This window comes from Pongo abelii, chromosome 14 (assembly GCF_028885655.2).
Source record: "Pongo abelii isolate AG06213 chromosome 14, NHGRI_mPonAbe1-v2.0_pri, whole genome shotgun sequence".
Classification (NCBI taxonomy): Eukaryota; Metazoa; Chordata; class Mammalia; order Primates; family Hominidae; genus Pongo; species Pongo abelii.
In genome coordinates, this window is record NC_071999.2 from 37,943,598 (window position 1) to 37,967,782 (window position 24,185).

General features: G+C 42.1%; 1 protein-coding gene across 1 annotated transcript in view; it reads left to right on the forward strand.

Moving 5' to 3' along the window:
- Positions 1-420: 420 nt before the first annotated feature.
- KL (klotho) overlaps positions 421-24,185 on the forward strand; it is a 49,947-nt gene continuing 26,182 nt past the window's right edge. The window contains exon 1 of the mRNA XM_024230927.3: positions 421-1,257. Coding sequence (XP_024086695.3) covers positions 439-1,257 — 819 coding nt within the window. The 5' untranslated portion in view covers positions 421-438. The remainder of the gene's footprint in view (positions 1,258-24,185) is intronic.

A 24,185-nucleotide genomic window follows, 5' to 3' on the forward strand; every position in this document is an offset into this window, starting at 1 on the left:
CGCACTCCGCCAGGGCCCGGCAGGATCCCGCGCACAAATCGGGGAAAGTTGCTCGGCGCCTTTTCTCCCCGACGAAGCCGCTCCAGGGCTGCTCTCAGAGGACGCGCGGCAGGCAAACAGAATGAACCTGAGCGTCCATGAAACGTCCTGCGCGGCTCCCGGGAGCTGGGAGAAACAGGTGCCTTTCTCCGACGTCCGCGAGCGACGCCTGCAGCACCTTGCCCGCTGCCGCGCCCCTCCCGGGGCCCCCTCGCCCTCCGCGCCCCCGCCCCCGCCCCCAGTGCCAGGGCGGAGGCAGGCCCGGTTCGCAGGTAATTATTGCCAGCGGAGCCCGCCGGGGAGCGGGGGTGGGCGCACCGGCGGGGGGCGGGCGGGCGCGGCGGGGCGCGGGCATAAAGGGGCGCGGCGCGGGGCCCCGGAGCCTGGCTCCCGCGCAGCATGCCCGCCAGCGCCCCGCCGTGCCGCCCGCGGCCGCCGCCGCCGTCGCTGTCGCTGCTGCTGGTGCTGCTGGCCCTGGGCGGCCGCCGCCTGCGCGCGGAGCCGGGCGACGGCGCGCAGACCTGGGCCCGTTTCGCGCGGCCTCCCGCTCCCGAGGCCGCGGGCCTCTTCCAGGGCACCTTCCCCGACGGCTTCCTCTGGGCCGTGGGCAGCGCCGCCTACCAGACCGAGGGCGGCTGGCAGCAGCACGGCAAGGGTGCGTCCATCTGGGACACGTTCACCCACCACCCCCTGGCACCCCCGGGAGATTCCCGGAACGCCAATCTGCCGTCGGGCGCCCCGTCGCCGCTGCAGCCCGCCACCGGGGACGTAGCCAGCGACAGCTACAACAACGTCTTCCGCGACACGGAGGCGCTGCGCGAGCTCGGGGTCACCCACTACCGCTTCTCCATCTCTTGGGCACGAGTGCTCCCCAATGGCAGCGCGGGCGTCCCCAACCGCGAGGGGCTGCGCTACTACCGGCGCCTGCTGGAGCGGCTGCGGGAGCTGGGTGTGCAGCCGGTGGTCACCCTGTACCACTGGGACCTGCCCCAGCGCCTGCAGGACGCCTACGGCGGCTGGGCCAACCGCGCCCTGGCCGACCACTTCAGGGATTACGCGGAGCTCTGCTTCCGCCACTTCGGCGGTCAGGTCAAGTACTGGATCACCATCGACAACCCCTACGTGGTGGCCTGGCACGGCTACGCCACCGGGCGCCTGGCCCCCGGCATCCGGGGCAGCCCGCGGCTCGGGTACCTGGTGGCGCACAACCTCCTCCTGGTGAGTGCGAGGGGCCGGGCGGAGGGCCACGCAGGGGGGACAGAGGACCTCCGCAGGGGCCAGGGGAAAGTGTGGGAACTGAGTCTCCCCCAGACGAGGCTTCACTTGGACACGTGTATGTGGTCACCGGGGGAAACTGAGCAGTTCTGACTTCCCTTGGAAGGCGTGGAATTAGGAGAGAAATCCATTAGTGGGCACACGAGTGAGTGCCCCTTGGAGTCCATCTGTGGAAAGGAAGCGGGGATAGGTTTCCACAGTGAGGAAAGAAACTCCTTTCTCTGGGTGTAGAGGAATTCCTAGAGGTGAAGGCGGGGAGGATTTGCTAGGAGGAACTGCAGGGAGAGAATTAGCAGGGTGGATGAAAGAAACACGATTGTTCTTAAGCCTCACAGATAGCATTACTCTCTGGAGATGTCACGAGTTCAGTGTTAATCCAATAAGATCTGTCTTGCTTGTGGCACAAGTTCACACTGTTGTGAAAGTGTCAAAACACAACTCCCCGAGAGTCAGATTTAAACTGTGTTTGGAGGTCCCTTCTGCGGTAGGGCAGGGAACTGCATCCACCAATCTTATTCACCAGGGGTGATAAGAATAAGACCACTTTATACAATCTCAAACAAAGCTAGTCATAGAAACACAGAAACGACTGCAGGGTGATATAGATTGTTCTACCACATCTGTATTTCCACAGTGCTCTCTACAGTTGAAAGGGTTCCTCACTTATGACATTTTTAGCCTGATAAAATTAATTGTAACACCCCGTGCAAAATATTTTATTAATTTTGACAGCAGGAAACATTGATATGCCATGGTAAAGTTGTCTCAAGTATTTCTTCCTCCTTTTTTCTCCTTGGTGTTCAAATTTAGGTACCATTGTTTTCTCCTTAGTGTTCAAATTTAGGCACCATTGTTTTGGGGATTCATTTATAATCATGTCAGTTGTTAGTACACTTTGCACGGAGTTTTGTATCACACTAAAATATTTTATGTACATGTATAAACATTTTAATAAAAGTGTTTAAATGTACAACTTTTGGTACCCAATTTTGATGACTTGTGGGCCTACTGGAAGACCTATTTTTAAATTTAGAATTCAGCCACATATTCTGAACAAAGTCAGTATGAAAACCATTTCTAAACACTTTTAATTAAAGCCATAGATAATATGGGCAGAGCAGTACTGGGTTATTGAGGTGACTTAGTGCTCTGAGCTGCTGGTAATGTTGTAATAATGGCTAAATTAGATTTTATGTCAGTTCCACAAAACCTGTTTGCTGCTACTGGCCATAAAAGAATGTTGGATTTGTTTGGTAACACATTGTGATTTTTGTTATTTCATACTTATGCATGTCTTTTCATAAGGATGTTTTAGAGCAGTGATTCTTACACTTTTTCAATCCTTTTACGGAACTGAAAAACCCTAAAGACCACCAGTGTATGGCTGGTGATAGAAAAACTATGGGAAGAATGGTCTCACTTTTTGAAGAAAACATAAGCAAGTTATCAATTCATACTGGAAGCAAATAAATGGATCAGCTGGAGGATCTAATAGATCCTGCCCATAAAATCTTTACTTTAGATTTAAATCCTACAAGTTCTATTTTTAGAGTCCCTAGGATAAACTCACATATACAAAGTAGTCAATTGTTATTATAGTGACTTATAGGATCATTTTATTATAAGATAAAGACTTGCGTGCTCTCTGGTGCTCTGGTGTTTTAAATAATCAACATGTTTTAGATCTTTGTGCCCACTCATGGCCCTCTGATTGACTTCTCAGTTATATTTTTCAACGCTTAGACAAAAAATTTGCCAAACACTAACCATCCTTCCTAGAAATGCAGTGGACTTTGTATTTAGGGAAATTAGTAACAGGTGAATGCTCCATTTTGCTGATGTTGCAAACAAACTGTTAGTTGGTGTAAAGTATTAATTTTGCTTTCAAATTTCTTTCGGTTTGGTGTTTAGCCATTCTTGTATCTTATTTAGAAGCGAGTTCCCATTGTCAAAGAAAGTATCTTTAATTAATTTTGTTGTATGAGATACTTTCATTGTGTTTTCAATGACCTTTCTTGGTGTCCATATGGGGGTTGGGGGAAGGGAGGATAGAAATGTTTGAGCTTACCTGAAAAAGATAAAACATTCTGCAGATTTTGATAACATGGCATTTTAGCTGGGGCTTAGATATTGCTGCTGTACAGACATAGGGGCCAGTTGTGTTCTGGGATCTGATGTTGGTGAAGGATGAAGACTGGCTAGCACCCTTCCCTCATTCCCTCTGTGTTTCCACTAATTTACAAATGGGCTAAGGAGATCCCCTGGGATGATGGGAAGCTTGACCCCTCCTAGAGAGTCGAGAATCACTGATGGCCTGGAGGACAGGAGGCAGAACAAACAAACAGCAGGACAAATAATGGAGGCCCTGCTCAGAATGGAGGTCTTGGTGTTCTTTGTGGGTTCCTCATACTGGAGTGAGCCTTGGCAAAAATGGTGTGTGTGTGTGTGTGTGAGAGAGAGAGACAGAGAGAGAGAGGAGAGGGGAGAGACGAGGAGAGGGGAGAGGGGAGGAGAGCGGAGGAGGGGAGAGAGAGAGAGAGAGAGAGGTCTCCTACAGAGAGCTTGGAGCTCAGGCTGCTTTGCTCATTTGAGTGTAATCCAGGAGGACGCACCTTTTCTCTCGGACTTGAAGACCAACTGTTCAGCCTTCACAGCTCTTGAAAGAAAGTTCTTAATGTCCCCCGAAATCAGCACTGGGGACCATAGTTGGGGAGTTCAGCCCCAGCAGTGCCTCTGAGTCTTTGTTCTGTATATGGGTTCTAAGAGGATTAGAATCAAGTTGGAAATACACGTGTTCCCATTCCCCACCTTCGACTCCCCTCACCACCTGAGATTCTTGCAAACATTTCTGCAAGGAATCTGTGAAAAAATACTTCTTTCACATAAGGAAGTAGGGCTAGGAGTTATTAATCTGGGCATTGTTGAGCATTAGCGTCAGTGTGCAGGTCTCAGCCCATCTGTCTGCAGTGTTTGTTGAAGCCATCACTTCTTGTCTCTTGAATCCTTCCTCAACTTGGATTTCAGGCCCTGGCTGTCCCTTGCGTCTCCTCTCAGCTCCCTGGCGATTCCTTCTAAGTCTCCTTTGCTTGTTCCTCCTCACCTTGCCTGTAAATAGTGGAGGGCTCAGGGCTCTGTCTAGATTCACTCCAGGCCATTGCTTTGAATACTGCTGCATCCCGATGACTGGAGATTTTCAGTCTCCACCCAGGTTTCCCCGAGCATCAGACTTGCATAGGCAACTGCGTTCTCCACGTGAATGTCTAATGGGCATGTCACATCGAACACATCCCAAACCAAACCCCTGCTTCCCCTTCTCTATTATGATGACTTTACTTTTCCAGTTGTTGGACCCCGAATCTTAACTACTCCCCTTTTTCATGTCTTGTTTCTAATCCATCAACAAATCCTGCAGCTCTACCTACCTTCAGGATGTGTCCAGAATCAAACCACTTCTCGCCTTATCTATGACTACGATGGAGGTGCAAGACACCATCCAACCTGCCTGGGTAATGGGAAGAGCCTCACTGCTGGGGTTCTTGCTTCTGCCTTGCCACCTGTAGTGTGCCATGATGGTTGCTCCACAAGGTGATATTATGTGTGGACAAGACAGAGTCCTTGCTTTTTCAAATCCCACCTGTTCTTCTGGAGCCAGCTCACATGCTCCCTTGGGCCCCATGCCTGAAAGCCATCTCTTCTATGGCATCCCGCACAGGACTTCGCTTTGCTCAGATGCCTCCTCCCACGCTCTTCCCTTTATTTAACCATTTGTCTCCCTTTTACCCCTTCACTAGCTGGGGTAATTCTGTTCAGCAAATTCATCTGTATCTCTGAAAATGGCATCTTGCCCTCCCTTGGTGCTCAGCAGGTGGCTTCTGGTTTACTGAATAGCCTAATTTCACCTTTATAAACTCATGCTACTAGAATTTTCTCTCCTTGTTGGTCTTTCTAGCCACTTTCCAATGGAACAGAGACTACCAAATCCTAATCCGGTAAGGAAAAATAGGTAAACATAACGTGGCAGACTCTGATATCTGCAGTGAAATTTAAGGTTCATCATCAAATGTATGATTCCATTGTGAAAATGTCCAGTTAAAAGCTATCTGTAGTCACCATGCAGCATTATGAAGAAGTTTTCAGAATAACGGCAGGTGGTAAATTCTCCTGGCTAGCTTTAGGAGTATAATATTGGAAGGGGCTTTGTTAGCTGACTGAATTTTTACCCCCCAAGTAATTAGTATGAGTGATTTGTCTACTGTATATATGCTCAAATTACATATACTATGCACTTTTGAGAAATACTTTACAAGTTTTCCTTTCATTAAAATGTATTTGGGGCTGGGCGCAGTGGCTCACACCTGTAATCCCAGCACTTTGGGAGGCTGAGGTGGGTGGATCACCTGAGATCAGGAGTTTGAGACCAGCCTGGCCAACATGGTGAAACCCTGTCTCTACTAAAAATACAAAAAATTCACCAGGTGTGGTGGCAGGTGCCTGTAATCCCAGCTACTTGGGAGGCTGAGGTAGGAGAATCATTTGAACACGGGAGGCAGAGGTTGCAGTGAGCTGAGATCGCACCATTGCACTCCATCCTGAGTAACAAGAGCGAAACTCCATCTCAAAAAAATGTATTTTGTACATAACTAGAATAATCAACTGGATTGAAAGTTAATATAAATTTTAGAATACTACTGAATTCAACAGTGCATTTAGTCAGAAATTGTTAAAATATCTCCCAAACAGCTTGAATCACTCCTTTTTGAACACATTGTTTTTTGAAGGTTACGATCAAGTCCAAGAAAAAATTTTAAAATAGGAAAAGAATTAATCAAATCATTTCAAAATCATAGCAGTGTTTTAACAATGCCAATTATTTTGAGTTGAAGAAAAGAAGGAAAATATAAACTATGCATTCAAATAATGTCAATGTGTACTTCTCAGGTGCAAAATGAATGATCACTTAACTGTGCCAGCTGAATGTGTAGCAATCACGGCTTTTGCACATAGAAGCCTTCTGAATTATATTCTCAAAAATATCATTGCTCTAAACTAGAATTTTATTATAATTAATTTGTGCAAAAGTTGTCTTTCTTTCAGTGAATGTTATCTTTTTAAGGCATAAAGGAAATTTTAGGTGTAGGAGGAGAATAGAATACATGCTTACCGGGAGGGCAAGTAATAATAGATGAGTAAAAACACACAGCTTATTGAATTGTCCAAGATCCACATTTTCTCCAGAAATGCAAAGTTATACTTGAAATCTATATTTAAACAGATAAGCAGAATGTGACTTTTATATGCTCTATTTTGATGTATTCTGAGTACGAAGATAACCTGAAGGATGCCTTTTTCCCCTCTTTATCTTGGGGTAAACTCTTACTTACCCTTCAGAGACTTGACTCAAATATTTTCATTTTGGAATAACCACAGGTAGAATGGATCATTTACTCAGTTGTGGCTCTCTTAAGAGCACAGACTACCTATCATATTTATTTTAAAATTTGTAGTGCTTATCTCAGTGCTTGGCACAGAGGAAAGAAATACAATTTTTAATAAAGGCATAAGTGGAGAGGTAAAATACATGTTTCTGGTTGCAACGTGTCCATTTTCTTTCTTTTAAATGGAATATTGCGCTTGCAGTCTGCTCTCACACAGTATCTGGGAAGGAGTTTTAAAGAGTGAGGAAGAACAGTAAAGATTTTCCTAGGCAGATACATATGTGACCTTTGTTGATTTCCAGAGCACATAATATACCAATTTCATCCAGTGGACAGGAAAAGAGAGGAAGAGGGAAAAGGTGGCCTCTCAAGTGCCTGACCTGGAAGCTGCACCTATCACTGTCCCTTGGGCAGAACTCAGTCACATGGTCAAAAGGAGTCTGCAAATAATTGTCCCCTGAGGAGCCGTGTGCTCAGTGAATGATTCTATTATGTTGAAATCAGATGGGAACAGATCATTTAGGATAACCAGCAGGCTCTACCACATTGCCTAACTCCCAGGCATATTGTGAGAATTAAAAGCACCTTATATATGTCAACGTGTTTTGAAAAAATACAAAAAGCTCTACAAAAGTGAGCTATAAATTTATCATTAATAATAATAGTAATAATAGCAAAATACTTGAGAAATGGTCCTCTTGAGCTGTTTAGAAGGAATCAAACAAATGCATCGGACATGGTAGCCTCACTTAACTACTTAATTTGCCTCTTCTTTGAAATTATTTCAATAGCATTCGACCAAAAACTATCAAATCGTTTTTGAAATAACATATTTTACATAAAACATATTATCAAGAACCTTTCTGGATCCAGCTTGGTGGTTAAAAGATACATACTAAAGTTTATGACTGATATAACTTTATATATTGACTAAACCAAAGATAAATATTGATTGAACTTTTGTGGCCCCAGTTTCAATGGATTTTTTTATTAACATTTTTTGTTTGAAGTACAGATGTCACGTCATCCATGAACCGGTATCATTATAGCTTGATAAAATACTCAAACTGAAAGCAGTGATGTACATTAATTTTAAATATAATGGTTAAGCAAATGTTATTTCCATATCTATAAGTGCACTTTTATTTGATAATTAGAATGTTAGAATCAGAAGGGATTTGGAAAATCCCAGGTTACACTTCTCCCCAGGACGAACTCCTTACAGTGGCTCTCCTGGGGTCAGCTAGCTTTTGCTTGACCCTTTGAAGCAGGAGGAACTCAGTTCCGCTCAAGTTGCCCCCTTGATTTTCTCTTTCATATTGAACCTGCTGTTGCACAGGACTCCTCCATGACTGTCTCTTTGCCTTCCTAAATCTCAAAGAATAAAGCAAGTCACTTTTTGACAAGACATCTTTCACATATTTGAAAAGACCAGTACGTTTCGTTCTTCCTAGAATTTTCTCCTTCATGCTAATGTCTGCTCCAAGAAGACATGGAGGTGACTGGACATTTAGTCAGGAACATTTCTTGAGAGCTTGCCCTGTGGCAGGCAGGTGCAACGTTGAATTCTGAGAATATGAATGTAACCTTTGAACAGGTGCCTCTGTCTTCTGACGTTTGAGGATAAGGTGCAGGAGAGGAGAGGGGAAAGTCGACCTATCTCCCCAGCGGGGAGGGTTTAGGGTTATCTGTGGGACCTGCCTCTGTCTCATCATCCATCACCATTGTCCTGCTGATGGGTGCAGAGGACTGAGGACGAGTGGTTGGAGTTCTCCCTGCGCCAGACCCTGTAGAGAGTCCAGAGCCCTGGCTCCCGAGAGTCCAGAGCCCTGGCTCCCGAAGGAGGCATATTTGTAGGGCTCTTTTCGTGAGGGTCCAGAGGATGGCTGCAAAGCTACAGGGGAGGATGGGGGCATGGGAGGCAAGCCCGTTGCCCTGTCAGAGCCTCTTGGGGCTGCTGATCTTCCCCGCCTGTCCTCTCTTCTCTTTGGATTTCTCATCATGTGGTCCTCTTTCCTCTGCCTTTTCCTCTCTTCAGTGTCCCAAGTTCTTCCGTAGTGACCTGTGTCCCCTTGTTCCCGTCAGGCCTTTATGCCAGCCCTGCACAGGTGCGGGGACAGTGGTAGGGGCCTCTCACTCCAGGCTTAGCTACATTCTCCCAGAAATTGTCTGCAGTCAAACACAACTCAGCGTGGACATTGCTCACCAAAAGTACACTGCTTGGGCTGCACGAGAGATTCAGGTTCCTCCTATCTAGCTGGCATGGGCTGTGAGGGGGCTCCTAACCTAGGGGGCCTTTTACTCCTTCCTGGACAGAGCTGCCATCAAGTCTCTGCACTGTCAGAGGACAAAGGCTTCTCTCTGATTCTGCAGGGCTGCCCCTTGCTCTAGGAGAGTGGCTGGGGTTTAGGGTGGTAGGTCTCACTTAGGTTGCCACAAAAAGAGGGATAAGGTGAGATTCCTGCTCTCATGTCACAGATTAGTAGGGGAGAGGTAATTGTCGAATAATTACAGTAAAATGTATAAATGCTTTAAGAGAAATAAGTACCTGCTTAGGTACCTATTTCAAGAAAGGAGAGATAGGTTAGCATTTTGGGGAGGTAGTACGGGAGCAGTCAGGGAAAGCAATACTTGTAAGATCAGAGGCTGGCAATCTTTTTCTGTAGAGGGCTAAGTTTTAGACTTTGCAGATCCTACAGTGTCTGTTGCAACTAGTACACAGTTCTGTGGTTGCAGCATGAATGCAGCCATGGGCAATGTGTTCATGAATGGGCACAGCTGTGTTTCAATAAAACTTTATTTACAAAAATAGGTAGTGGGCCCTGCTGCTGGGCTTGGCTTGCTGGGCACACAAAGTGAGAAGGGCATTGTGCCCTTCTAGGAAACATCCCTTGCAAAGTCAGTGCAGGTGAGACAGTGTGGCCATTCCCACCACAGCATGAGGTCTTTTGAATGGCTGAAGCATCAGGTGGGAAAGGATGAGGAGCTGAAGAAGAAAGCCTGGGAATTTCCAAGGCCTCTCTTAACATTTGCTGTGCAGAACCAAGCAGTGCCCCAGGTGTTCAGAGTAGACTTCAGTGATTACATTTCTTGTTAGACACTGAATTTTGTTCATGCCATCCAAGATTGCATTAACAATTTTGGCTGTCACCTTACCACAGACTCAAATTAGTTTGCAGTCAGCTAAAACCTCTCAGGTTTTTTCCCCCCACCTTGTGAATTGCTGTGAAGCCAAACATCCCTGTCATCTCTTTTGTAGTTTATTTTCAAACTTTCAATCTTATTAAATTTCATCTTCAATGTGCAAAGATAAGAGGAAGTTTACCACAGATGGTGGTTTATTCTTTAAAACTGGATGTCAACTAAATGTGTTAAGGTAATCAGTTAGAGGAATATTGGTACGCTTATACAGTGGAATACTAATTGGTTATTAAAATGTTGATGTTTGATTATTAAAAGGCAGCCCATGGTATGTCTCTTCTGTATGAATAAGTATGTAAAGATTACTGTATAGTTCATGGGTGGGACTGGGCTCTCTCTAGCCTCTGTCCTTCATTCTTCCTGCCAGTGCCTTTTCCCTTGCAGTGTCCCTTCCCTGGCTGCATACTCAAGACTGGATTTGCCCAGCAAAACCCCATTAACTCACAGAAGCAAGAGGAAAAAAATAAATTCTTATTAGTTCAGTTATCTAAATTGGGGGCAGTCTATTTCACAGCAATAGGTAACTGACGTAAAAGGAAAGGAAAAATGAAGTAATTCCAGAAAATTTCCTATAGCTGGAGGACATGCATTTTCGTATTGAATGGGAAGAACTGGGGCGGGGGGGTCATACCTCTCTGTTATTGCAGGGTCCTGGCTCCTAGGGACCTAGGCACCTCTTCAGTCAGTGAATTATAGCTTGGAAAATTGGCTAAGTCGGGGAACTGTACAAGGGGTCATCACTTTTTATGTAGCCATGCTCTGTGAACCATTTTTACAACTCCCTGGCTTCTGGCAGTTAAGCACCACTCACCATCTGGCCACTGTAACTTCAAGATCTGACCATCCCCATGGGCGGCAACAAGCCCAGCTCTGTGACACCTCTGCTACCAGCAGCCCTGGCCTGGAGAGCGGTGCCCCCACTGAATGTCTCGGTGAGATTGGCACCCACTTGAGCATATTCCTGATGGTGCAGTGAATGCTCTGTCTCCCTACTTCAGACTTCTGGGAAACACTGTCCTCTGGTGGGTTGTTTGACCTCACATAATATACTGGTTCTTGCATGCCAGCTTCTCTCTGCTTCTTGATTCTTTTATCAGCTGTTAGGGCAACAATGTCAGGCATTTCCGCCTGCTCAGCATTGGGCACCCTTTTTACAGGCTTCTCAGAGCCACCCTAGCAGCAACTTTACCGCGTCTCCTGGGGTCCTTGCTGGATCGTGAAAACATACTTCTGGAGAAAGTGTTCCTTAGATAATGAATTATTTTTTGTCCTGTGTTAAGTTCCAGTTCCTTGGTCAAGGACCCCAGTGCTACTCCTCCGGATTTGCAGTGCATGCTCAATCTTGAAGCAATGTTGGGATATAATATCTTTTCTCCTCTGTCAGGCCCAGCTGTCTCCAGGTGGGTTATGCTAGGATTTAATCCGATTTAGTGCCCAGTAAGCTCCTGAGGGGTGTACCTGTTGCTTTTTAGGGGCGAGGCCTCTTCACCATAAAGAAGTGCTATCTCTTACTAGGGAAGAATGGGCCACATCTGTAAGCTCCAAATATACCAAGGTTTCCCCAACCGGGGCCTTGACCTTGGCATAACTGATCTGCCTTGGCTGAGCATTTAAACATCCCTAAATCTCTGCAAGTCTATCAGGTCCTAGGCCTGCTGCTAAGTTTCTCTACTCTTCCACTGCAGGAGAGAAGGCTCTGGCTCTTATATTGAGCCTTTAACTGTTTGTTATTGGCCCCCAGTTTCTCATTATCTCTCTGTAGAGTCTCAATACAATACACCAGAAAGCATTCAATTCCATCTCCTTGTAGGCAGGGAATGCCTAAATCATTGCACCTACAATGGCATTCTCCACCAGGATATTTCCCCAGGTTACTGCTGTTGAAATATTTAGCAATTGAGGCACCATTTGTGCAAGGGGACTATCTGCCCCTACACAACACTCAGAATAGCATTCTCTTTGCTTTCCAGAAAGTGAATGAGCTGGTTCCCCAACCCCTCTTGTGTTAATTTGAGTCCTGAAAGAAGTAAATGTCAAGATAGGATTAGATGTACAAGAAATTTATTGGGGAAAGAATTGTGAAGGATAAAGGGGAAGGAGCTAGGGGAGGCATTGAACCTTTGGATCGTGATGTGTGTCCAACAACTATGAAGGAGAATGGGCAGGAAGAAGGATGGGCTGGGAAGAGTTTCAGTTGGCACTGTGGGTCTCAGAACAACCCAGGCATAGGCTGATGGGGACTCCTTGAGCCAATGTTGCCCACTGGCGGAGTCCACATCTTGCTGAAATGGGCCTGCATTAGTTCCCCTGCCATGTTTAGTCATCTGGGAGTAGCCAATGAGAAACATGATCTCAGGATCAACTGCAATGGCAGATTCAAAGGGGTAGCAACTGATGGCCTCAGTCAACTGTGCTCCTTATAGCAGGAACACTGAGTAGTGCATTTCTTGGCCATCACAAAGACTAGTGAGGAGTGCCCTTCAGGGAAGGGAATGAAAATTATTTCCAGCCTAGAATTTGATACTTATCTAAACTGTCAATCATTCATGACAGTCAAAGTCCCAAAAAATAAATCTTCTATAAACCCTTTCTCAGGAAGTTATTGGAGGGTAACTGCCACATAACATGAGGAAGACAAGGAGGAAGACATGGGATCTATGAAAGAGCAGGTCTAACCCAGGAAAAGGATGATGAACTGTAGACCCATGATGTCAGATGTGCAGCAGACTAAGATCAGCCAGTGCAGAACGGGGGAGATTCCAGAAGTGTGTCCCCCCAAAATATTGGAGGCTAATGTGACTTCCCTGGGGAAGTTTCTGCTGAGAGGCTATTGGAAATTGAGGGAAGAATTAGCCACAGTCCCAAAGAAAACAGAGCAAATGAAAAAGCAATGCAATTACGAACTCCAAAGAAAACAAAAATAAGAAGGAAAACAGTCTTACTTACTACATTACAAGGTCCAGCTGTGAATGATATTCATGTTGGCAGAATAATGTCAATACCAAATGTCGGTTAAACCCAAAACTATTGTATAACTAAATTGGCTGTGTAAGAGAGCTAAACCCTCATCTAGTATAATAGGAAGTCAGTGGATACTTTCTGAAGTGTGGATGTGTGGAGATGTAAATTCCAAAAGAAAAAGTCTTAAGAGTCAAAAGTGATTGCCTCTAGAGAGGAGAACTGGGGGACTTGTAGGGCAGTGTAGGACAGGGAACTGTGATTTTTCTTGTAAGTTGCTTTGACATTTTAAACCATGAACATATATTACTTGTATTTTTAATTTAAAAAGACATAAATATTTTTTCCATCACTTTAAATATTAATTTTATTAGTTATAGCACATATTTATAGCATTACACTCTGTAGAGCTCTTTTGGATTCAAGTTTTGGAGAATTTTCAGTTTTAGATTAATGCCTTTGTGAGTTTTCATCCCTTTGATGATAATAAGTTAAAAAGAAATAGGGTTATGAATAAACCTTGTGGGATATTGTTAGTCACCTTCTCTCAAGTCAATCTGTCCCATGAGTCAATGTTTCAAACACTGACCAGTACTTGATACTTAATAAGCAACCAGTAAGTTTTTGTTGAACCAATGAATACTCTTAAAATATATTTTTTCAAGTAGCAACAGTACTATCTTATTTGCATTCTACTTTTCTTTTTGACCCTAAGAATGTCACAAAAATATTTAGCAACTGTCAAAATTATTACATACAGAGATGACTGTTGTGTTCTCAGATATGCTATATGTCTTAGTTCATTTTGTACAGCTATAAGAGTAGCTGAGACTAGATAATTTATTTATTTTTTTTTGAGACAGAGTCTTGCTGTGTTACCCAGGCTGGACTGCAGTGGCACAATCTCGGCTCACTCCAAGCTCCGCCTCCCAGGTTCACGCCATTCTCCTGCCCCAGCCTCCCGAGTAGCTGGTACTACAGGCACCCGCCACCGCGCCTGGCTAATTTTTTGTATTTTTAGTAGAGACGGGGTTTCACTGTGTTAGTCAGGATGGTCTCGATCTCCTGACCTTGTGATCCACCCACCTCGGCCTCCGAAAGTGCTGGGATTACAGGCGTGAGCCACCGCGCCCGGCCCAATTTTTTTTTTTTTTGTAAGGAATTGATTTGCTCACACTTCTGTTGGCTGGGAAGTCCAAGGGCAGGGCTCTGGCATCTGGTGAGAGACCTTCTTGCTGCTTTCTCCAGTGGTGGAAGGTGAGAGGGCAAGAGAGAGACAAAAGGAGGCTGAACTCATCCTTTTATAAGGAACCCATTCCTGAGATACAGAACCCACTTCTGTGATAACAGCATTAATTCATGGATGAGGACAGAGACCTCATTGCCTAATTGGCCTAAAGTGAGACCTCTTAAAGGTCTCGCTTAATACTATTACAATGGCAATTAAATTTCAACATGAGTTTTGGAGGGGCAGGCATTCAAATCATAGCACCATATAATACAATAAAAATTATCTGAGCTAAGTTTGGTAAATTTATTCTAGGAATCCATGTTGTCTCCTAGTTATCTTCCCTTCCACAGTACTGATGCGTTTTTGTTAACCATTACCTAATTTTGGTCGAGTCTATTATTTCTGAAATTCACATTATCTTCCCTTTTAAAGTTGAGAAAATTTTCATTCTTCAAGCACCTTATTTTCTATAATCTCTCGAAGTAACTGATGGCTGTTCCATGATCATAAGTGCAAATTATTTTGCTAGACCACACTTCGAGATGATGAATTTGGAATGGCATGCAGACTCCTGACATCAGGAGTCTTGTCTCCTGCGATAATCAGGAACCCAGGCTTAAAAGGGAGCAGGTACAACAGAAGGGCAAGGGGTAACAATGCTGGTGAAAGACATTTGAGGAAAGCTATCAACATGAAACAGAATAAAATAAACAGAAAAGCAAACCAGGGAAAATAAATTATGCAGGAAATTAAACACATAAACAAACTGAAACAGGAACAATCAGAACATATAAAAAATTCTTGAACATCAATAACACAATAGTTGAAACAAAATATTTAGTAAAATGTTTGAAAAGTAAGGTCAAAGCAATTTGCCGTAAAAGTAGTACAAGATGATAAAGAAATAGAAAATATTTTTGAAAGGGAAAAAGATTTAAAGGATATTCATAAAGATCCAACATCAGACTAATAGAAGTTCTGGAAAGAGAGAATAAGGAAATAGAGGTCAGGAAATTTGTAAAGGAATAAATAATAAAATGCCCCAGAGTTGAAGAACATGAGCTTTTAACTTTAAAGAGCCGACTGAGTTCCTAGCTCAATGAATGTACAGACATGTAAGGATATTGAAAGCTCACCTTCAATGTCATGTTTCCGAAGAAGCTAATGGAAGATATGCACCAGCAAAATTGTAGTAAATACATAGGAAGAAATAGGATATAGAAAAGTATGGTTTCAATGCATAAGAAATAAAGGAAACTCCTAGGATGAGGGCAGCTCTTGACAGCATCTAGTCCAAACTGGACTTGGAGGCTGGAAGGTTCTAGCAGGGAAGGAAGAGCTCTGGGTGAAAAAGTAGACTCAACAGAATAGATACTATCATAGAAAACATGATAGAGAATCACTAGCACATTGAAAAAATCACATATAGAATATTCTGCAAGCTTAATAATGAGGTCATTATTTATTCAAGGGAAAATTAAAAGCTGTTCAGAAAAGGGAGATGTTATAGTGCCCTATTTGGCTCTAAAACGAACATTTACATAGGAATCTTCATGTAAATACTAACAATGATTTAAATAAGAACAGACATTTGGGAAAATAAGGGAAGAAAATGGGGCATGTAAAAGAGCTAACTCCTCATTATCCTAATGAATTATTAAATTGCACAATGGCATAGTATTTAGAAATATGATGGTTATTACGAGAAGAAAGAGCTAAAAGGTTGCCAGTGGGGAGCAGGAGTGGGGGTTAGAGATGGGATTGGGGGAGATGCTTACTGTTTTCATGATAAGCCTTTGGTATTATTTGATTTTAAACTATATAAATGCATTTACTAATTTAAAGCAATTTTAAAAACCCATACCACTGGATAATGCTTGATAATTTCTAGAGTCCTTTTTTAGTATTTTGGGGCAGGTAAATTCATTGAGAGACCCAGCGAGTTTAGCTGACTTTCCTGTGGGTACCAAGGGTCAGCACTGGGGTCAAAACTCAGGTTTTCTGAACCCCTATTCCCAGTGTACATTCCATGACTCCAGGCTGCCTCCCGCATTGCACAGGTTACATCTAGGGGTGTGCTAGCAAATGCCTAGACCATCCTCGTCCACATCAGCATCTGAAATGGACAAGAATGTTAGTCGTGACTTGCCATTAACGTCTTTAACCTTAATTAACATCTGAGAGGGTCATCATTACATCATTACAAAAACACTAACCCAGATACATCTGTTCCCATTACTATTTCTGTGTAATTCCCCCAGACTTAATGGCTTTAAATAACCATTTTATTTGGTTTACAAACTTATGGGTCAGGATTAGGGAAGGGCTCACCCACGCAGTTTTCCTCTGGTCCGCAGTCATCTGAAGCTTGAACGGGGTAGGGCACGCAAGATGGCTCACACATGTGATCGGTGGTTGAGGCTGGCTGTGGACCAGAGCATCTCTCTTGGCCTCGCTTACACAAGTGGTCTCAGATTAGTAGCCTCTGTACATGGAAGCTAGCTTCCCTCCCGGCAAGCATCCCAAGAGAACTAGGAGGAAGTGGTATGGAATTCTTTTTTTTCTTCTTCTTCTTTTTACTTATTCTTGATATCATGTAGCTTCACTTCTATCAGAGCAGTCACATGCCCACAGATTCAAGGGGGAGGGTCCACAGATCCGCCAATGGGAGGAATAGCCAGGTTATATCGTCAAAGATCATGGGGCATGGGAGATACCCATCTATTTTCTGTAGAAAATACATTTTGCCACAGCATCACTGGCTTTCCAGCTCACAGTGATCTGCCTGGAATGCCTTTTTCTGTCTCTCCAGGATCTACATCTTTCACTATAAGGTTTAGAAACTACCTCCTACAGGAAGACTTCCTTGATTTCCCTCAGCAAGAAAGAATCTTTCCTTCTTCTGAATCACCATTGCATTAAAAAAAAAAATTCATCTTCTGGCGTTTTCACTTTCAGACTTATACTGTAATTATTCTGTGTACCTATGTTTGACCCCTCACGATGCCTAGCAAAATAATTTGTCTACTGAGTAAATATTTGCTTAATGAAATAATCATTACATGATAACTCAAATAGCAGTCCTGAAAAAGTGCGTTTCAATTCAGATCTCTCTTTTTTCTTCCTTTACAATTCTCATTTCTGAAAAATGAAAGAAACCAGAGGATCCCTTATGAGGAGTTACAGTATAACTTATGCGTGGCTGTTTCCTGTGTTTACTGCTACTCAGTGAGAAATACGGGAGATGGGAGAGTGAAAAACCATATCATTTACAATTTGATTAAAAAGCTTTTTATCTTTTCCTTTTACGTTTAAGCCTTGCTGTTTTAAAAATTTCTCTTTCGTCATAGGGGGTCAAGCAGCAGTTAACGCTGCAGTTCCCTGTTCTGGAAATACTCTCACAGGTGTTTCAACACATTTTGTCTCAACTCTGACTCCTGCCCCGCTGCCCCACGCCATCCAGCCACACTGAAGGTCTTGCATTTGTGTCTTGGGGCATTATTTTTTCTTAACTCTTCTCCCTGCCTGGAAAGTTCTTCCCAACCTGCCCTACCCCCATAGCCACAGAACCAACCCTTCACTTTCCTTAAGTCTATGGTCACAAGCTCCTTCTCAAAGGAGGCACACCCCTAACCACCCCCATTTGGTGACTTCCTGTCTCCTGGAGGCCTCCGGAACTAGTCTTCTCTACTTCCTGCAACCCACTTTACGAGCAGCGGAGAAGACTAACTACTTCTGGGGGCCTCCAGGAGACAGGAAGTCACCAAATTTACAGGTGCTGTGGATGAAACTGTGTGATAATGAATTTATTGGACTTGTTTTTTTAGCTTCTGAATAGAAGAACCAATAAGAGCATTTTTTTAAAATAAGATAAAAACAGACAAACACAAACCCTCTAGTATAAAAGCAATTTTTTTTAAAAAAGATGAACACACACCCTCAGATTGCCTTCTTTTGAAAAGGCAATCTGAGATTCCTTATGAAGTCCCCAGACAGAAGCTGTTTCTTTGAATTTAATATGCTGTACACTGTAGAGCCAAGAGGCTTATAGAGTGTTAATTAACACCCCTTGTCAAACATTTGTAAATGAATCTGGCTAAAGCTCAAGGAAACCAGGTTTTTCTGGGTGATAAAATATAATTTTTGGAGATTATTTATGATCACAAAGGGAGACTGTACAGAAAATTTTCCTAGACTTGGAAATGAGGCAGGATTATTGGTGTCCAGCTGGGCTGAGGCCTCAGGCAGGCCTGCCTAGTTAATCCCATTCTCATATCCTCATTCTCTGGGGGTGCAGAAGGCAGTGCACCTTTGTTCAATTTGCTACTTACCATGGATTAGGGCATTTTAAATTCTGTAAGGGTAGTTTTTAACTTGTAGAAAACTGATAGCGATGGGAAGGATTCTTGCCTATAGGGACACAAACGGATTTTGTTCTGTAGAGATGTAAATGAAAAGATGAAAATCACAACACATTTAATGAAAGGAAAATAAAGACTCTTGTGAGTGCCACCAAAAAAATAAAATAAAATAAAATGTATCCCCTCTCCGTGGCACCCCAGGCCTCCCTTACCTCACTCTATTTTCTTCACAGCACTTATTGCCTTAGAACATTCTTTATAATTTACATTTGTTATGTTTGTTGTTGGTCATTGCTCCTCCTGCTAAAATGGAATCTCCATGAGGGCAGAGGTTTTTCTTTGATTTGTTCCCTGTGGTGCCCCAAAGTGCTAGAATCATGCCAGGCACACAGTAGGTGCTCAATAAATACTTCTGGAATGAAAATCCCCCTCTACTTAGACCAGTGACTTCCAAACTTTTTTGATCTTGACCCATAGTAAGAAAGGCATTTTCCATGTTGAATATACACCATTGAAACAAAATTTTCACAGAAAAAACTTACCATTATTACAGGCAGTGCACTGTGATATTTCCTAATCTCTTCTATTTTGATTTTCAAAATTGCTGAGGCTACTCATAGGTTGATATCACAAGTGGAATTTGTATTATGAAAAACTTTGACTTAAGACCATGTCGAAACTGCTACCACAAAAAGGCAAATGGAAAAGAAGGGGGAAAGAGCAGGCCGATGACTTTCTGCTATCCACCACTCCATGAAGCATATTTCATTTTCCTGTAATTGTATCCTGTTCAATGATGTAGAAATCCTCACACACTCACATGCCACTTTTTCTTTGGGTGAAAAGTGTTCTCTACTGCAAGATGAATTGAGTTTTTCAAAAGCAAAGAGCTATAAATGAGCCTGTTAAAGAAAGTCTCAAGGAGAGTCTGTTGGCATCTGCTGTTGGTAACTTAAAGCAGGAGAATTAGATAAGGAGGCAGAAGTAGAATGTTTAGAAAATAAAAGTGACCATTATAGAGGAAAAACTGCTTGTCTCAGTTTTGTTGATATTGGAGAGTAGCTCTTTCATGAGGGTATTGTGGAATTATTGGCAATTATACTAATAGATGTTTACTGAAAAAATCCTATTTGACTGATGAACCATGGAATGCTTTTGCTGACCTTGTGGAAAACATCACTTATCTGAGTTCCTTATCTTCTTGTCTCTTTTTTCTCATCTAGCCTATGCCTCCCTGCCTGTTCCCTCATGGTTCTCATTTTGTTGCTATTAGAAAAACAGAGATACAAAAGCCAGGAATTGGAACCCCTCTGTGTCTCCCGTAATAATTCTGTGATTAATGGGTTAGATGGATTCTGGTCACAAGCTGGATATTTTGTTAAAACCTAGCGTCAATGACTTGGAATGATTTTCACAGCAGAATGATTTAGTACTGAATAGAATGATTTAACTAATGTTGATTAGTTCTGTACAGATAAATTAATGAAGCAAGAAGATCAATCTCTGATTTATTGATGTATTTACCCAGTGTGAGTTATGAAATCTTTTTTATTTCATTTGAAGGAAGTTGTTATTTAAATACAAATAAATAAGCCCTTTATTGTCACCTACTTTGGAAAAATCCAGAGAAAACAATCTTAAGTAACAAAACTCCAAAATTACAACACGATTTTCAAAAACTACCCTGACCCTTATCTTGCCTGGTTGTTACTGTGTACCTTTAACTAAGTGGATTCTTATAGAATCTCAAGTTTGGTTATATTTGTATTAAGGAACTCTATATTTACATTTGACCAACCCCTAACTAAAACTAGCTTAAGGAAGAAAAGGGACTTTATGACAAAGACAAAGAATTGAGGAAGAACTCCAGGGACTTTAGATTTTAACAACTGTATTTGGCTTGAAAGTAACCATTACTGTCAAGGAGGGTTCTCTTTCTCCCTCACTAAGCACATGCACACACACCACACATACATACACATACCACATACATACCACACACATGCACACACACCACACACACACCACACCACACACACACACAGACATACACACAGACATACACACGTGCACTTATGCTTGGGTCAGTTTGGCTTTTATCATCCCAGAGAGTCTCTTCCCATGTCAGCAGCTCCAGATTCACTTCCTCTCCTAATATAGGAGAGTCACATGCCTCTATTCCAGCAAAACAATCTCAGGGAAGGTATCTCATCGGCCTGGCTTGGGTCATTCAACTTGAAGTACAAGAAGAGAAAACAGTATTCTTTTACTTTTATAGATTTCCTGTAAAATCAGTGGATAATGGTAAAAATTTCATGACAGCAGGTGTTTTACCTTATTTATGTTTAGTATCTCCAGAACCCAGTATGATAGTTCATAATAGATGCTTACTAAAACAATTATAAAACTGTACACTTAAAAATTAAAAGAGTAAATTTTAGGTTGTGTATGTTTTACCACAGTAAAACAAAATAAAATAAACCTATTATTGATCTTATTGTCTATTTCTCAAAAGTAGCATACGTCATAATTTCATGTGATTTCTAAAGGAGATCTAATCTCAAACTTAGTTCTTAGAGTAAAATAAAAGGTTTTAGCAATCATATACAGCAGTAGACTTTACCTTGAAGATTTAACAAAGGTTTGAAAGCAAAATGCTATGATACTGAATATACTAATGTTTGGGGGCTTGTGAAAAGGTCTTAATATAGGAATCACGTATCTTCTTTTAGATTGTGTCTTGGGGAACACTGGGGGTCAGTTTTTCTATCAGTGTTAGTACGTAGTAAGTAATGGCGTACATCTAAGCTTGAGATTTTGCTCATTTCTGTATTCTTAGCACTTATATATCCAACATATAATAGATGTTGGATAATATTTGTTGAATAAATGAGTAAATAAATGTCTTGGCATGAGAATTATGCCATCTACGAAACCGGTCACTTTTAAAAAAACCAACAAAGATTTTTGAACCTGTAGATCCAGCCAGAAAGCAAGAAATATCTTCACCTTTCCAGACTGACTTATTTTTTGGTCTAGCTGTGTACTATGCATGAGCTGTCAACTTTAATGCTTTATTTTTTAATGCCTAGGTCTAGTGAGTTACAATGTGATGTAGACTGATTGAATTAAAGGCCCCAATGTTGTCCTCTCTTCATTGTATCCATGCCCTTTGTCATGTAACTTTGCAGTGTCCTCTACTCTAGGTGTCCATTCAGCTTCTCCTTTGACTCTGGCCTTCTTCTCCTTTGACTCTGGCTTTATCCATGTGACTTGCTTTAGCCAGCAATCATAATGCTGGCAAACACTGAGAAAGTGCTTATTAGTTTCTGCTTAGTCTCTTGCTTCTCTGCAATTGCCATGAGAAAATGCCCAAGCTAGTCCACTGGAGGATGAGACATGTGGGGCAGAACCAACCTGTCCCATTTGTCCCAGCCAACAGCATCCTAGATCAACCAGATGAGACCAGAGCAGAAGACATGTTCAGTGGAGCCCAACCCAGCTCATGAATAATATTTCTTCATGAGCATGTGAGCAATGTGTAACTAATGCACCATGCTCTTTTTATTCTGCACTTCCAAACATCTCTCAGATTGCCGTGTTGTTTTGCTTTCAGTAGTCACCACCTTTGCCCAGAACCTTAATTGTATCTGCGTTTTGGCAGTATCCTGCCAGTTTTCCACATCCAGCTGTTCACATTTTAATGCATTCTGCAATGGATGATTTTGAGCATATGACTGATCATCACTGTCTCAGAAATTTATGCTAATCTATTGTGACCTATTCTGTCAAATCCAAATAACTTCACATTCAAAACTTTTCATATTCTGGCCCCATACTGTCTGTAGTAATCTTATTTTCTAAAAGCCACAAACTATTAATCCTGTAGCCTAATTAGGTTGATATCATCATTTTCACAACACATTGGGTAAATTCTTATATCTGTTCCTTTAATCATAGTTTCCATGCTTAGACACTCCATTGCCCTCCCTAAGCACCAGCCAGATTCCACTATGGGGGGATATTTTAAAGGCTCTTTTCCCCTAACCCATCTGCCCCAGAGGTGGCACAGGCTAGAAAAGACAGTCCAGTTGTTTGGCTTAATTATTTGGATCTTACAGTTTTTTTGGGAGAGTTCCAGATGATTTGATGAAATGCAACATGGTCAAAAACATTTTGGTGGAGAATAATTTAATCAACTACACAATTTGGTAAAAAATAAATCCCAGTTACTAGACTTCCCAGTATTAATAATTTTGGTATGCCAGGAATTTTTAAAACATTTCTAACAATTTTTTTCAGAAATTGGAATGACTGAAAGGTATAACAATAGGAGATTAGGAAGTCAGTAAGTAATCATTGAAAAGTGAGTGACTGAATTAGTTGGAACAATCTATGCCATCCATCCTGTGGGGGAAAAAATGAAAACAGCTAAACAAGCAGAGCAGACATCATCAACTTAGAAAAACAATATAGTAAATAATTTGAACTAGAAAATTTTCCAAAATTGAAAATTGCAATTTTAAAAAATTTGTGTTTTCTTATTCGAAAAGCAATACATATTTCATTACATAAAAGTCAGAAAATCAGAGAAGCAGAAAAACATAATAAATGCCCATAGTCCTACTCAATAGAGACTATAACTGCTATCTCTGTACAAATCCTTTAAAATCCTGTCTTATATATATTTATTTTACATCTGTACATATGATTCCAAAATTAGGTAATACTGTACATGGTCTATCTATAGCTAACTATAGTCTGTAATTTAATAAGCTATATTTGTTCATGGTGATCGTTTATTGCTCATAAAATTAGTAAATTATAATTTATTTGTCAACACTGATCATTTGTTGCTAATAATTTATTTCATTTAATGTCTTATTCCTGGGTTATTTTAACTAATCCCTATTGTTAGCCCTTTAGGTTGTTTCAACTAATTTAAGAATTATAAATGGCCCATAGTAGTTACTTAATAAATATTTGAGTGAAAGGATAAATGAATGAATAATTCCATATTATTGGATGTTCAAGTTGTTTCCACTCAACTTTATTGTTGTGGGAGAGTATAATACAATCTTGGTGAAGAGCTACCAACTTAGGAAGAACTATGAAGAAGCACGGTATTTACTCCTGCTTGTGGGTGGGGTGCATTGGGAAAAGAATGCCTAAATGCATGTGGGGAGCCAAACAAGACTTCACAGGGGAGATGGGAATTGAGCCAAATTTGGAAGAAGTGAGAATTTTCAGTTAATAATTGGGGAAGATAGTACTAAGAGTAAGTGGGGTTCATTAGGAACTACTTCTTAGAAGAGGCAAGTCCAAAACAGAAGGCAGAAAGGGATATGGATATGAAGGAAAAGTAGAATGCAACTTCAGGGCTAGTAGGTTGGCGTCCAACGTAGGTACAGCCCTGGATGAGGAGTAATGAGAAACTGACCTGGCTGTAGCAAAACAGCTAGGCTGGGAAGTGATGCTGTTTACATTTATATGAGATTCTACTGGTCTTCCTGTTATTTTGTAGAAGGCTGTAAGGCTTGGTGCTCAGAGCTAGAAATGCAACTTATTTGATTTGCTAAGAAGTCCAAAGCAGGTAGGGATGCCAAGCTGCTGCCTGTTCATATATATTCGTCTAACTGGGTGTCAGGGAAAGCAGATATGAGCCCCCTTGCATAGGTTAAATCC